The sequence below is a fragment of the Phaseolus vulgaris genome, chromosome 3 (genome assembly GCF_000499845.2).
Source record: "Phaseolus vulgaris cultivar G19833 chromosome 3, P. vulgaris v2.0, whole genome shotgun sequence".
Lineage (NCBI taxonomy): Eukaryota > Viridiplantae > Streptophyta > Magnoliopsida > Fabales > Fabaceae > Phaseolus > Phaseolus vulgaris.
This window is the reverse complement of record NC_023757.2, coordinates 45,944,133-45,960,032: the sequence shown is the minus strand read 5'-3', so window position 1 is coordinate 45,960,032 and position 15,900 is coordinate 45,944,133. Positions and strand designations below refer to the sequence as shown.

The following is a 15,900-nucleotide window of genomic DNA, read 5'->3' as shown; positions in this document are numbered from 1 at the left end:
TGTCTCCCCTTCAAATCTTTGTTGTGCATGTGAGGTTTCCAAAATAAATTATATTACTTGTGACTGCTGCATTAACGTAATCTTTAAAATTACTTCTTTATTTATCATTTTCTTCAAATTTAATGCTCTCATAGCAGTATGTTATTATATTTTTACTCAGATAGTTCTCATAAACTGAGTTGAGTAGGAGATGGCAGAGTTTGCAGGATATTTTCGTTACTGCTTGAACACTGGGAAACTTCTCCTTTTAGCAGTTTTGGTCTCTGGAGGAGTTGTCTTGCATGTTTTGGTCAGTATTTCTCCCCCCACCTATATAAATATGTGGTTGCAGAAAAAGATCATTCCATTTCATTTCAAAGGGAATTAGGATCCTAGTCAAAGAGAATTATTTTACAATTCAGAATCATTATGATTTTAGCTATTTAATGAGATCTAGTTGTGTTTTCTTATTCTGTAAACTAAAATGTGACATGAGTTCATGAACACCAATTCCTTTTTAATATAAAATGTGATAATAGATGTCTTAGTAGGAAAAAAAGTTCACTGCTTACTTAGATTTATTCTGTGTGGCAGGCATGTGCGTTATATAAAAATTGGTGGCCAATGCTGACTAGTAAGATAAAGCATCTCTGTTATCCTAATTAATTGTTTCTTTTTCATTTATGGGAGACAAGAAAGCATCCTTGTATGTTATTAATTTTTTTTTATTCCTCATGCAGCGATAACATATGTGTTTCTTCCAATACCTCTGCTCTTCTCTGCGGGATCTGAGCATTCTTCTTTATTTTCTGAATCTGATAACAAGTAAATCTTTAACTTTAGTCTGGAAATATAAAATAAGTTTGTGTTTTTAATTTGTGGTCTGATAAATGATGGAGCAGCTGGGTGAATGCAAGCAAGTTCTTAAGTGGGGCATCAACTGTTGGAAGCATTGCCATTCCAGCCATATTAAAGCATTGTGGTGTTATCAGTTGGGGAGCCCTTGCAATGGAACTCTCTTCATTCTTTGTGTTTGTATCTGCCATAATGTGTTACATGAGGATGAACGATGAAGATCATTATAGTATTCTTTGAACTGAGGGCATGAGAGGCTTCCTTCTTCCTGTAAGAAAATGTATTTATTTACTTTGCAGTTGATTTGTTTGCTTGTAGGAGCGTCGTCACCTTTTTTTCTTTCTTTTACATATCAAATTCATCATCTTTAACCCATTTGAAACGAAGAGGCCCTGTTAAATGGCGTTTAACAATTAACACTCTGTAGAGACCTCAAAGTTAGAGGACCAGAGTTGGAAGGTTTTTCATCCAAAGCAATGGGGATTGATTGTACATTTTTATAGACATATTAGATGATTTAACGTTCGGTTGATGATTGAAGCATCTTCTGGTTGTGTTTTTACTTTGATCAGTCTTCCCTTCTCCACTGATGAATATGTTTTGTACACTACTAGCTTCTTATGAAACCAACCCTTATATATCATGTAATAATTTTAAAATATGTTTATAAATACTTTCACAAACACTTGTATATTGCTTTTCACTCCTTTCATTCATTAAGCATCTTGCATGACTTTGCTTTCTACTTATATAGTCTTAAGAATTACTTTTGTAATATGTGTGTTTTTGTTGTACTTTGTTTTAGTGTTTTCACAATATGTTAATCTTTATGCTAACAACTCCCACTGTTACACTAAATGTGCTTGGTGAAAGATGTATTTTTCTTTGTACATTTGACAACACTAAAACCAGTATATACAAACTCAGATACTAGGGAGGTATGTTTCAAAATATATTTGGGAATTGTGAATCAGATTCTTCATGTTATATGTTCTTGCATTTTTATCAAATACATCTTGTGATATACACGTGTTAACTTTGTGTATTTATTTTAGGTGTGTTGTCTTCGTTGCTTGCGTCCAACTCTTCATTAGACTTGGTTTTCTTGAGCTTGCATTTATTGCTTCATCATATTACATCTATCTTTTTATTTATCCGACATTTCTTAGTAGAATTCATCAATTCTATAAATAAAATGGTTTACCGCTCTATATTTATGAAGACTTTGTCTAAGTTGTATGTGTGTGGTCTTTCTTTACATTACATCTAAGACTTATGTATGATTATTTGGTCGTAATAAACTTATGTACACTAAATAACTTATATCACATTAAACTTTTTTAATAAACAAAATATGGTATTATTTGTTATTATCAACATGATTGATATTTTAGACGATAGTCTTAAAAATTTGAATTCTGTATACTTATGTTAATTTTGGTGCATACCTTATCATCTTTGTTTTCAGAATCAAATTTTTTCTTTATGTGATAAAACATTTGGAAATGGTACAAAACAATCATATTGATAATTAATATTAATTATATTCATGGTTAGAACGTAATTGATGATACTTTTTTAATTTGTATTATACACTAAAAATAGTTATCAAAACATTATTTCTGAATAAGTAATATTTTTATGTAAAAAATATTTAGTGGGAATCAAAACACTAATATTTTAAGATTGAAAATAATAATTTTCAACTGGATTACGAGAAAACACAAACGAGTCGGACAACGAATTTACGTTGCAACGACGAATTGGGGGAAAGTACATCTGTCAAGCAAAGAAATGCTAAAAATGTTGCGGTGCTTATGATTTTCACAATAGTTACCATGTCAATTCTTACAAATTAGTATTCATAGAAGTACGCAAAAGTCCAATAGGATCGACTTAGCGAAGTCAAACATTAATATGTCGGCTCTGAATTTACTTCGTATACTTCAAAATCTGCGGCTTACTTATGCTTTTCAAGCTCCACTTCAAATCTTGATGATATCCTCTTCCCAGTTTTTATTACTTTTCATTCAATGGAGATGGTTCAAGACCAGCAGCAGCTACAAAATACAGGTTAGTTTCTTAAACACTCTCTCTGGTTAAAGAAACTATTGCATTTTTTTAAGAGAGAGGGGTGAGTGGAACCTGCTTGGTTATTCTGGAACAGAAATAGACACTAACGAAACATGATTCTCTCTGATTTCCAACATCCTCTTTCTTTATCGTACGCAATCACTGTGTTTCTTCTAATAGGATTTAATATCAAGTTAGATATTATGACGACAAACAGCTGGATGCTTAGCCTCCTTGTGTTTGGTCAATTCTCTTAAGAAAGTGTTCCTTGTAATTGGCTAATAACATGGTCATGTCCCGTTTCGATATCTAATGATGAAACTTGAAAAAGTTAGAGAATGTTTGGTTGAAAACAGTATGTCTTTGGTTTTATGTCATTTTCTTCACAAAGAAATTATTAATGCCATAAACTAAACAAATATATAAGGCCTAAGTACTCATTGTTTAGGGTCTAGGGCGTGAAATAATTCTATTGTTTATTATTTGGATTAGAGGAACACTTTCGCGAAAAAACAAAAAATATTGTCCCTAGCATCCCACTAGTTTAAACTACTTCTGATTATGTTAGAAATCATAGAGCTAATCTAGGTATCTCGTGTGTATTCCTCAGATGATGGAAAAGTGCACAACTTGAACAGAAGCACAAATGTCAGAAAGCAACTTCAACTTCCAAGATTCAAAAAATACAGATGGTGGTTGCGTGTGTCCCTCTACACAATCTTTCTTCTGGCAGGCCAATCTGCAGCTACTCTTCTGGGAGGGTTATACTATGACAATGGTGGTAATAGCAAATGGATGGCTACTTTTGTTCAATCAGCTGGATTCCCTCTACTTTTTCCACTCCTTTTTTACTTCTCAACGCAAAAACAGGACAAATTAACTACCGAGCTCAACAATGATTCCCTCAAACCAAAACCAAAATTTTGTACCCTTGTTTTCCTCTACCTAGCTTTTGGCTTAATTCTGGCAGGGGACAACTTGATGTATTCCTATGGACTTCTATATCTCCCTCTTTCCACTTATTCTCTACTATGTGCAACCCAATTAGGCTTCAATGCAGTGTTCTCTTTCTTCCTCAATTCGCAGAAGTTCACAGCATTTATATTCAATTCTGTAGTCCTCCTTACCATATCAGCTTCCCTGGTAGCAATCAATGCTGATTCTGAGGATCAAATGGGACTTTCCAGAGAAAAACATATAATTGGGTTCTTCTGCACTATAGGTGCATCAGCTACATTTTCTTTATATCTCTCTCTTGTGCAGCTTTCTTTCGAGAAGGTTATAAAGAGAGAAACCTTTACTGCTGTGTTGGACATGCAGATTTACCCATCCTTCATTGCTACCTGTGCTTCTGTTGTGGGCTTGTTTGCAAGTGGAGAGTGGAAAAGTTTGGACAAGGAGACTAAGGATTATGAGAAGGGAAGGGTGTCATATAGAATGACTCTACTTTGGACTGCTGTAACATGGCAAATATCATCTATTGGTATGCTGGGATTGATTTTTGAAGTGTCTTCACTGTTTTCAAATGTGATAGGTACCTTGGCATTGCCCATTGTTCCCATCCTTGCAGTGATCTTCTTCCATGACAAGGTAAATGGGGTGAAGTTTATAGCCTTGTTGTTAGCAGTGTGGGGCTTTCTATCTTATGTGTATCAACATTATGTAGATCACAAAAAAGCCGAGGCAGATAAAAGTAACGGCCTTGTGGTTTCACAAGCTGAGGTAGAAATTTGCTGATTGGAATGGGATGGAACAAATTTTGATGAAATTATTATGGCTCAGGATGATGCTGCTGTTGCTGTTGCAATTCTGTGAAGTGTTTGTGTCTTTGTAGATATTACAGCACAGCTTGATTTGTACTTTACAAGTAAAATAAAATATTTTATAGAAATTAATATGATTATGTAATATTGATTATAATTAACTATATGAGATTATTATATATACTTTTCACATTCTGAAATTATATAATATTTTTTATCCTGCATTGCATATCTGTTATACGTGAATCTCTCTAAAAAGAGAAGAAACTTAGAACAAACTCTCAACATTTTAAATTCTTATCCCACAACATGATTGAAATGTAATTGGACCATGAGAAGCCTTCATCTCAGTTAATTAAACTATTCACCACCAAAAGGCAAAAATGTTTTTTGTTTTCCGTCAATTAACTTAGACTATGATCAAATGAAATTTTCAAAAAATAAACAAGTTATACAAAAAAAAAACTTAGAAAAAACAATTTTCTTTACTTTTCGTTAACGTAAGACTGTTTATTATTATTTCTATTATAAAGTATTTATTTAATTTGTAAATTTAAGAAAAAAATAAATAAATACAATAAACACTTGTCTCTTGCTATTCTATGATAAGTTTGGGATGCTGTGCACCCTACCTCCTAAACAAAAAAAAGTTAAGTTAATTTATGATGAAATTACCATTATATTCCTTCTATTATGCTAATTAACACTTACACAATATAGTTTTACTTTAGCAACTTTTTAATAGAATTGCAATCATACTCTATAACTTTTAAAATATATTAATTATTTTTATAATAAACTAGCTAAAAAATAGGTTTTGCGCCTATTAATTGTTCTCATTTTTTAATTAAAATAAAAATAAATTAGTATTAAATATTATTATAATTTTTTTTGAAATAATATTCATCTATCTTCTGTTAAAAATAATATATTGACTAAAACTTAAATAAAAACTACAAAAAATATTTTTTTTATATAATTTAACGATTTAATTACTATATATTAATGATATCTATATTTGTTTTTGTTGAGTGTCTTCACATGTAAACATGAATATGAGGAAGGATTGTGAGTGACACAAAACTTAATTATTATATGAGATGCTCTAATTAGGTTTCTTTATTGTATTTTTTTTTAGTTTTCTTTACATATTAGAACTAATACCTATCAATATTGCATCTTAAAACTGATGTTTAATAAATCCAATAAATACATTTTAAAAGTTTTGATTTTGTGTTTCGAAAAATATTTGAACTGCCTTTAATGATTTGTTCAACATCTATATTCTTACAAATTAATTAAAGAAAAGAAAATTACATGATTTTTATATATTTTTTTTATTAAATAAATATTTTTAATGAAAATTTATTAATCTAACTTAACCCTCGTTTCTTACAAATATGGAATTTCTTTTGGTTTTTTAGCCATGTTTATCAAACATGCGGTACTACTATTAAAAAAATACAGCATTAATATAGATTACTTAGATTTGGTTGTTTTTGGTGAAATAATCATTTTGTGTCTTTTGGGAAGAATTTTGTGGAGAAAAAAATATTTTTTATCAAATATATTACAAATAAAATATTGGGGGATACATGTGCCGTGTATGTTAGTTGTGAATAGATCTTTCAACAAATACAAATAAAAAATAAAATTATGAATTCAAAATTTCTTACCGAAGTAAATTAATCAGTTTATCTCAATTTATAGAAGACCGAACGAGAAAACTTCTAGGAGGAGTTTATATAAAAAAAAGTTAATTTTATCTTTATTTATTTATTTTACCCCTAATTAGTTTTTTTTTCTCCTCTTTATAATTATTTGAGAAGAAGTTTATTTAAATGAGCATGATCATATCCATATCTATTTTTAAATTTTATAAAGCGTATGTACTGCCCATTGCTTAAATCAAATAATTATTTTAAAAAAAATTGAGCAATAAAATATTACGGAGATGCGTACTTTGAAAAATTTATTTGTTTTACACAGTGGACGGTAAAAACAAAGTATACCTGTATGAATATTTAATAAAAACAATTTAAAATCAGATAAGAGCGATTAAACTTTTCACGAAGGCCAAAAATGTTTCTTCAATAAAAAAAATGGTGAAATATTGCATCAGGAACAAAAAGAGACAATGGCTATATGCTGGAAAACAATATAAAAAGGAGTGAGGAAGAGTATCTGATTAAACCATAGAGGTTGCCCCAACAATGTTTCAATAGTCCAATTTTATTAGTTAGTGTAAAGATTTGGTGAAAATCAAGTTAAGAAACTGGTCTGCATTTGTGAACCAATTCTATTTGTAATCTCAATTTCTGATTTGTATTCTGCTAGATTACTGAGTGCGGAACTTGAACACAATGTCCACAACTGTTACTCAGCAACCTCAACATTCAACGCTGGGAGAATACAAACGTTGGTTGCGTGTGTCCCTTTATACAATCTTACTTCTGACAGGCCAATGCACAGCCACACTTTTGGGAAGATTCTACTTTGCCAAAGGTGGTAAAAGCAAATGGATTGCAACATCTGTTCAATCAGCCGGGTTCCCTATACTAATTCCGCTTCTATTTTACTCCTCCAAATCAACCAACCATGATTTCTCCAAACCCAAACGTTCAGTCATGATTACCTTCTACCTAGGTTTTGGTCTATTGATGATAGCAATGGACTTCTTGTATTCATGTGGACTTTCATATCTTTCTCTTTCCACTTTTGCTCTAGTTTGTGCCACACAATTAGCTTTCAATGGGGTAGCTACTTACTTCCTCAATTCCCAAAAGTTCACTGCATTGATATTAAACTCTATAGTTGTTCTTACTATGTCAGTTATCCTAATTGCACTCAACACTGAATCCGAGGACTCAACGGACCTTCCCAAAGAGAAGCGACTAATCGGGTTGTTTTGTGCCCTTGCTGCATCTGCCACGTTTGCTTTACAGCACTCTCTCTTGCAGTTCTATTTTGAGAAGGTTGCAAAGACAGGAGTCTTTTCTGTTCTTTTGAGGCTGAATTTTTACCCTATGATCATTGCTTCAGTTGGTGCCGTTGTGGGATTGGTTGGAAGCGGAGATTGGAGAAGTATGGGAATGGAGATGAAGGAATTTGAATACGGTAGGGTGTCTTATGTAATGACTCTGGTTTGGACTGCTGCGTCATGGCAAATAGCATGCATTGGTATGTTAGGGTTGATTTTTGAAGTATCTTCATTGTTCTCTGTTGTAATAGGTAACCTGGAACTCACCATAACTCCTATCCTTGCTGTATTTGTCTTCCATGACAAGATTTATGCGGTGAAGATTGTAGCCTTCTTTTTAGCTATATGGGGCTTTCTGTCCTATATATATCAACATTATCTCGATGACCAAATGGCCAACCAAGATAGAAGTGATGATGGCCTTCAGGTTTTAAAGGGAGAAGAACAAATTTGATAATAGAATTGATGGTAATGTAGCACATATTTATCAAAACTATATATTTATGCATTGAGATTCGCTACACCAGAGCTTTTAAAGTTTAAAGTAAAGTATATTTTTTGTTATATTGTCATATATAGTAAATTTGTTTGATATTTATAAAGATTTTGTTAAAAGTTATATATAAAATATTTTAGTTATATTTTTTAATCATAATTCAGTCTAGATTTACTAAAATAACAGAAAATTACATAACTTCCAACAATTTTCTCCAAAATTGTTCTAGTAAAAATTGAATTTATAACATTGACTCTAATATAAATTATTGAACTATATTTAGATTAAATAAATATCACTAAGTTAAAAACTATAATTAATAGTAAGAATGTAACTTTTTCTATTTAAAAGTGTAACAACCCAAATAATATAATTTAATTGTGATATGAAACATTGTCCTGGGATAATTGATGTCACTTACAACCTTTGATTCAAGTGAATGTGGACTTGTCCCAACTTAACGCAATTTAAGTCTAAAACAACTCAATTTTACTTGAGTATGGGTCGAGTCAGTTTGACTTGGAAATAAACTAATTTGACTCAATTTAAATATGAGTTGACTTGACTTAACTTTAACCGACTTTGTATGAATTTGATTTAGTACTATCTTATTTGGATCTAATAAATTATATGAACTATACACAAATCTAAGAAATTATCCTATGTATATATGCAATCCAAATTCAATTAGTGATTTGGATTTAAAATCCAAAAAATTGATTTGAATTTGAAATAAATTCATTTAAAAAAATTTAAAGTTTTTAAATTTGAATTATTTTTCACACTTATCAAAAGTATACAAAATTTAACTTAATCTTTATTTTTTTAGTTTCCTAAATAATTGTAAAAGTCACAACCATTTTTTTTTAAAACTATGAACTTTTGTTCACGGTCTTCAGTACTACAATATATGCAGATATATTGTCAATGTTGATTTTTATTTCAGTTCCAACACATTCTACTCATGACATAACTATTGAGACATTTTCGTTTTTACCAATTTCAGTATTCGAGTTTCTTTTGCAGTTGAAATATCAACTGACTGAAAGATATTGTAGAGTTTCCATACCTCTAATTTAGTTATCTTGTTTTTTAGTTAGTTACTTTTCTTGTAATTAACAATTATCCCACGCTTTCATATGTATTTCAGATTTGGTTGCAATATTAGTGATGGCCTGATTTTAGGTCAAGAAACATGAAAACAGACCTTTCACATCACGATTAGGAGATCCTACATAAAAAAAAGAGTTGGATTTAATTTCGAAATGTAATCGGATATTTATTATGTTATTTTTTTGGATAATTGATATAAAAATAATGATGTAATAAACATATTTTTCACTGTATCTTTCATCATGATAAACTTTAATGTATTTTTCATTGAATAATTGTAGTTATGGATTAAAGTTGAATAAACGTGGATAACATGAGTTAAAAAGTAAGAAGAATGATTTGATGAGTAATTTAATTATATATTAATAATTAATTATTTATAAAATTTAAATAATTTTTTGATTGTTTGTAATTTTAGTATAATAAACAAAATAATTTATTTGAATGTAACCTTTTAGAGTTATCTTTTATGAAGTTATTACTAATCCCTGAATGGAAGGTAATATATTTACATATTTATTTAATTTTATGAAAAATAACTATTAACGTACATGTAATAAAATCTGCGAGCGAAAAAGAAAAAGAAAATAGTATGATTAATTTTCAAAAGGAATTGACTGACAGGAAAAAACGGAAGAAAGAGGAACGGAAAGTTGAGCTGAGAAGGCAATAGGATCAACGCCAAGTCCACTATTAAAGACGCCTCTCGCTTATGTGGTCCATCATCCCAAATTTTAAAAATTTTCTCTCAGAAAAAGCGTAAGCACGTAACGGAAACAACAAAAATAGCTTCCCTTCTGCTCATTCCTCTCTTCTTCTTCCTCCTCCTTCCTCTGCTACTCCTCTTCCTCTCTTCCACTTCCACACCTTCACTCTCACTCCTTCCCTCTCCCAACAAACCAATGGACACCTTGATCGCACTCGTTAACCGAATTCAGCGCGCCTGTACGGTCCTCGGCGATCACGGCGCCGACGCCGCGTTGCCTACACTCTGGGAAGCTCTTCCCTCCGTCGCCGTCGTCGGCGGCCAGGTTCTCTCTTCTCGCTTCTTCCATTCCTTCCCTTTCAATCCATTTCGCTGTCTGCGCTACTGATTTTTAGTTTTTGTACGTAATGCAGAGTTCTGGAAAGTCTTCAGTTCTGGAGAGCATTGTCGGCCGCGATTTTCTTCCGCGGGGATCAGGTTCTTTATTTTTATAGCTTTAATCGTTCATTCTTTGACGATTAGTTTCTTTGTTTTTATTCCGATCTATGCTGTTTGGTTAGGAGAAGGAAATTGTTGGATCTTTTGAAAGATAAATTCTTTTCGTTTTCTCGTGAACCTTGCTTGTGTAATTTAAGTTTTACGTCATGTTTAGGGATTGTGACTCGGAGGCCTTTGGTGCTGCAGCTGCACAAAATAGAACAGGAACTACAGGATTATGCGGAGTTTCTGCACTTGCCTAAGAAACGCTTTACTGATTTCTGTACGTCTTCTTCCTTCTCATGCAAATGATATTTGATTTTTATTCCCCATTTCAAGATTCTGGAAAAAAGAGTTCCTTAGACTACAGAGTGCATACTCTGCATGCATGCATGCCTTTCTGTCTTTTCAAAATATGTAATTTAAAATGTAGTGAAGTGTTTCTTTCTAGCCTGGTTTATCTCTGAATTTTCTTTTCTTGCCGATCTGTCATTCTTTGAGGTTTAATTCTTTTTTGCATTGCTTGCTAAATTTGTGTATTCCACAACTGCATGCTTTGCTTCTACATACAATATCTTAGTTTCTATTTGGCTTGCTACGTTAGCATTTCCTGGTCAAAGACTTAAAATCTCATCCGTGGTCTCTGCAATCGTAATGACATGAATTAGTATGTTTTTGACAGTGTAGGAATCTTTTAATATATGGTTTGCATTAGTCAGAAGTGGATAAGCAATATGTTGTCATCTATTTATATATATATATATATATGTGTTATTTTAGATAAACGATTTTCAATTTTTGATGTTCGGTAATTTTCATCTTCTGTAGCTATGGTTCGAAAAGAAATTGAAGATGAAACTGATAGACTGACCGAGAAATCAAAGCGGATATCTCCTGTTCCTATTCATCTCAGCATTTATTCTCCAAACGGTAAAGAATTTATACTTTACATTTTCATTTTTTGGTGGGATATGTATCCCGCTATGCCTGATTTAGAAATCCCCTCATGGTTCTGCGATATGGAAGGAAAAGGCTTTTGCTGTTGTCTTAAAGTATAAATGATGTTTGCCGGAGAGAATATGTAATCAGTCCTTGTCACTTTTACACGTACCCTGATATCTTGATAGTTTTATGGCTATTTATGCTATATTTTTAGATTTTAGTTAGCGTGTTATGTGACTTGCATTGCGTATCAATTACAGGCGATTCAGTGTTTTTCCTTTAGTACCGTATTTATAATTGAATTGCATTATAAGTTGTCCAAGAACTAATATCATTCTGATGGAAGAAGAAATTTATTATAACAATCAAAGAACCATCATTCTAATGTTACAAGGGAATTGTGTGTGCTTGGCTGCTCTGCCTCTGCCTGCAGGGAGGTTGCTGTCTGTATGTGAATTTTTAGTTTTGCGTTTTGCATTGTGACATTAAAGGTTTTATGTTTTGTTCTTGATAGTTGTCAATCTAACACTGATCGACCTGCCTGGTTTGACAAAGGTTGCTGTAGGTATGCTTTCTTTTCATTATTTTTTTTCTCAAATATACAAAGATTCTTATTATCATTTTCCTTTTTTCCAATAATAAGTTAAGGATCTTCCATTTTTTTCAGAGGGACAGCCAGAAAGTACTGTTCAAGACATTGAAAGGATGATTCACTCATATGTTGAGAAGGTAGTAGAAGACGTACTTTTATTTATAGCTATAAGAAAAAACTACCTATTGGTCTTTTCTCTTTCTTTATTTTTCGTATTTGGTTGCCTATCCCACGTTGGATAAAAAGCCTATGGAGGATGATATATAATAAGTTCATTATCTTAATTTAAATTACTTCTCCATCACCTGTGATTAATGTACTGGCAATTGTTGGTCACATTATTTTTTCGGTCAAAAGTTGTTAGCATTCTGAATTGTAAATGTTGTTCGGACTTTTTAAACCTTTTCCAATATGAAATTATACCCTTGAACGTGTGGCAAAACGATGATAATAATTTGAACTTGCACCTTCTAATTAATTCCTCATTTTACAGAATTTGACATTATCATAGATTTACTGTTGTTTCAGTTAAGAGCATTTTTTCAAAATCTATTCATCACTTATTATTTTTTGTGTTTTTGCAGCCTAATTGCTTGATTTTGGCCATTACACCTGCAAATCAAGATATAGCAACTTCAGATGCCATCAAGGTTTCCAGACAAGTTGACCCTTCTGGTATGCTTCATTCATTTTGTGCACCATTATGCTTCAACTATTCAAATTATATGCATTTATTTTTTTATTATGCTATTATGGTGTTTTCTTGATACTGGGTTCAAAAAAAATTTCGTTTAGGGGAAAGAACGTTTGGTGTGTTAACAAAGCTCGATTTGATGGACAAAGGAACAAATGCTCTGGACGTAAGAATCTTGGTTTTCTAGTACTGTGTAAACTCGTAGATTGTATTGTTGGCCTGTGATGAACCTAGTACCGATTTTACGTGAATCTTATTGACATGAATACAGAATAATTTTACAACTCACCCTTAATGTTACCATTTTGAACATCCTGTAGGTCCTTGAGGGAAGATCTTATCGACTTCAAAACCCTTGGGTGGGAATTGTAAACCGTTCTCAGGCAGATATTAATAGGAGTGTGGATATGATTGCTGCTCGGCGGAGGGAACGTGAATTTTTCACTACCAGCCCTGATTACTCACACTTAGCCAGCCAAATGGGCTCGGAATATCTAGCAAGGATTCTCTCCAAGGTTTCTATTTACCTGACTCTCGTGAAGTTTTGCATGTTGGCAGGACATGCATTTTTGCTAATTTTTTTCTGCTGTCCACTTGGTTGGTTACTTATAGAACTGATTTGGTTTCAGCATCTAGAGTCTCTGATAAGAGTTCGGATTCCAAGAATTGCATCATTAATTAATAAAAACATTGATGAGCTCGTAGCAGAGATGACACGCCTTGGTAGACCAGTTGCTGTTGATGCTGGGGTGAGGAGGTTTTTTTTTCTTCCGTCTACTACTGATGTATTTAAAGTTGAAGTTATTCCTTTAATTTGATCCCTCTAATTTGATCAGGCTCAGCTGTACACTATTCTAGAATTGTGCCGCGATTTTGAACAAGTATTTAAGGAGCATTTGGATGGTGGGTAAGTTTTGTATTTTATTTTCTGTTCAAACTAGCAACCATATCAATTGAATAGAGGAGCTGATTATTTAATCTTTATTGAGAACCCCTTGAAATCACAACTATATATTTTGTTTTTGTGTTTTTCTTTTCAATATTTTGGGCGTGATTGTGTTTTATTAGTAATTCAAATCAACTTTCTCATGAATTAGACCTCATTATATCAATGCTATTAATTCTTATGTTCCACCCAAAAAAATATTTTTTTTAACACGACAGGAAACAGTAACTAGATACTACAAACTACACAAGGTGTGGACGGTAAGACGAATGGAGAACTTTAAGAAATTGCGGTAACTAAAGTGTAATATAACAAATGAAGTCGTAATTTAGATCATTTTCCTCAATAATCATCCATGTTCGTCAGCTATAATCTGTTTGATTTACAGAGTGACGAGATTATCGGTGATAATCAAGCTACTTCGACCGTTGACTGTTTAGGCATCTAATTCTATAAATTGGATATAACATTTTCGTGAAAGAAAGGCCTTGACCTTTTCTAGTTTCTTGTATTTCCCCTCTCAGGCGACCAGGTGGCGATAGAATTTATGGGATTTTCGATCACCAGCTTCCTGCTGCATTGAGAAAGCTTCCACTGGACCGTCATTTGTCGTTGCAAAATGTGAGAAAAGTGATTTCTGAGGCAGACGGGTACCAACCTCATTTAATCGCTCCAGAACAAGGTTACCGGCGTCTCCTGGAGAGCTCACTCCACTATTTCAAAGGTCCCGCGCAAGCTTCCGTCGATGCTGTAAGCGCTTTTGCTTTAAATATTTTGATTCAGTCATATTCTTCGATTGGAAGTAATTTTGCTTTATTATTGCTGCCTGGTATTTCCTAATTCTTATGCTATATATTTGTGGCAGGTTCATTTCGTACTGAAGGAACTAGTGAGAAAGTCAATTGCAGAAACACAGGTTTGAGTTGAATTTATTTATTTAGTTTTGGTTGCTGATGGGGTGAATGAAGTAATATGCTATGACAATGATTGCAGGAATTGAAGCGGTTTCCAACTCTTCAAGCCGAAGTAGCAGCAGCAGCTAATGAGGCATTAGAGAAATTCCGTGAAGACGGTAGGAAGACAACGATACGGCTGGTGGAAATGGAATCTTCCTACATCACTGTTGATTTCTTCCGAAAACTCCCTCAGGAAGTTGAGAAGGGAAAGAATCCAGCTTCCTCCTCTGCAGAACGCTATGCTGAGGGACACTTCCAGAGAATTGGTTCAAATGTTTCATCTTATGTGGAGATGGTGTCAGAAACGTTGAGGAATTCCATACCAAAGGCCGTGGTTCATTGTCAAGTGAGGGAGGCTAAGCGATCTTTACTAGAACATTTTTACGCACAACTGTGCAAAAAGGAGGTATATAATACGTAACTTATGAATCACATGCTACTGCCATATCAAACTAAACATCTATGGCTAAATATTGAATACTTTTATTTTTCAGGAAAGGCAACTTGCACAGTTGCTTGGTGAAGATTCCGAGTTGATGGAAAGAAGACAGCAATGCGCCAAGAGGTTGGAGTTATACAGCTCAGCAAGGGATGAGATTGAAGCTCTTTGTTGGTCGGGATGAAATGAATCCTCACTTAATTCGATGGAACTTTTAATGCTAAAAGATTAGAAGAATTCCATTTATTGATTTTTTTTTCATGCTTACGCTGTTCTTCTCCGATTCAGAACTCCGGTGATGTGTACCAGGGTAATATATTCAATTAATTCTTACAATTTTGAATGAAAAAAATACTCTGAAATTTAATAAATAACCATATGCAAATTTAGTTAATACGTTGTAATGTATTAGTCAACTTGGTCTTTATACGGTTAAATTGGTTAATAGTTGTCAAGTTTAAACATTAAATTAATTAGAAATGTAACAGTAAGAATTAAATTGATTGACCATGCAATTTTTGAAATAAAACCAGTTAACCTTTTTTTATTAAAATTTCACCATTTTAGGGCTACATTTAAGAACTAATTTAACATGTTTTTTTTTCACTTTATTTTTATCAAGATTATTAATTAATATGGAAATATGAATTTTCACAAAATTAAAGTACTCGATAAAATTATTCCGTAACCATTGGATAAGGGGGAAATAGATTATTTTCAATAGATTTGCAACTTCTGAAATTTTTCGAATGTGTATAACTAATCTTTTGAATTTATTAACGTTTCATTTTTTTTAAAATTTTCAGCCAAGTTCAAATGGATGCTCTTTTAGGAAATAAAAGGCAATCACCATATCACTGCACCAGCGAAAAAGACAAAAATTTCCTTA

General features: G+C 32.5%; 4 protein-coding genes across 7 annotated transcripts; all 4 read left to right on the top strand.

Annotated features, from left to right (window-relative positions):
* The first annotated feature begins 190 nt into the window (after positions 1 to 190).
* LOC137805673 (vacuolar protein sorting-associated protein 55 homolog) lies at positions 191 to 1,074 on the top strand. The gene is made up of 4 exons (XM_068605611.1): positions 191 to 289; positions 574 to 577; positions 720 to 804; positions 882 to 1,074. The coding sequence occupies exons 1-4, from the start codon at positions 191 to 193 to the stop codon at positions 1,072 to 1,074; spliced, it is 381 nt and encodes a 126-aa protein (XP_068461712.1).
* LOC137808156 (probable purine permease 11) lies at positions 970 to 4,860 on the top strand. 3 transcript variants are annotated; one of them, XM_068609118.1, is made up of 3 exons: positions 970 to 1,104; positions 2,848 to 2,907; positions 3,518 to 4,860. In XM_068609118.1, the coding sequence occupies exons 2-3, from the start codon at positions 2,868 to 2,870 to the stop codon at positions 4,642 to 4,644; spliced, it is 1,167 nt and encodes a 388-aa protein (XP_068465219.1). In that variant the 5' UTR covers positions 970 to 1,104; positions 2,848 to 2,867; the 3' UTR covers positions 4,645 to 4,860. The 3 variants fall into 3 exon arrangements, with proteins under 3 accessions (XP_068465219.1, XP_068465220.1, XP_068465218.1); XM_068609119.1 differs by lacking the exon at positions 970 to 1,104 and having other exon boundaries at positions 2,443 to 2,907; positions 3,518 to 4,497; positions 4,574 to 4,860; XM_068609117.1 differs by lacking the exon at positions 970 to 1,104 and having other exon boundaries at positions 2,446 to 2,907.
* A 2,006-nt stretch (positions 4,861 to 6,866) lies between these two features.
* LOC137805951 (probable purine permease 11) lies at positions 6,867 to 8,162 on the top strand. 2 transcript variants are annotated; one of them, XM_068605829.1, is made up of 2 exons: positions 6,877 to 7,787; positions 7,902 to 8,162. In XM_068605829.1, the coding sequence occupies exons 1-2, from the start codon at positions 7,034 to 7,036 to the stop codon at positions 8,102 to 8,104; spliced, it is 957 nt and encodes a 318-aa protein (XP_068461930.1). In that variant the 5' UTR covers positions 6,877 to 7,033; the 3' UTR covers positions 8,105 to 8,162. The 2 variants fall into 2 exon arrangements, with proteins under 2 accessions (XP_068461929.1, XP_068461930.1); XM_068605828.1 differs by having other exon boundaries at positions 6,867 to 8,162.
* Positions 8,163 to 9,954: 1,792 nt separating this feature from the next.
* On the top strand, positions 9,955 to 15,385 carry LOC137808155 (phragmoplastin DRP1E-like). Its single transcript, XM_068609116.1, has 15 exons — positions 9,955 to 10,290; positions 10,379 to 10,442; positions 10,618 to 10,725; positions 11,271 to 11,372; positions 11,899 to 11,949; positions 12,052 to 12,113; positions 12,561 to 12,651; positions 12,772 to 12,836; positions 12,991 to 13,185; positions 13,300 to 13,419; positions 13,507 to 13,577; positions 14,141 to 14,366; positions 14,482 to 14,532; positions 14,610 to 14,978; positions 15,067 to 15,385. The coding sequence occupies exons 1-15, from the start codon at positions 10,162 to 10,164 to the stop codon at positions 15,193 to 15,195; spliced, it is 1,833 nt and encodes a 610-aa protein (XP_068465217.1). The 5' UTR covers positions 9,955 to 10,161; the 3' UTR covers positions 15,196 to 15,385.
* The last annotated feature ends 515 nt before the right edge of the window (positions 15,386 to 15,900 follow it).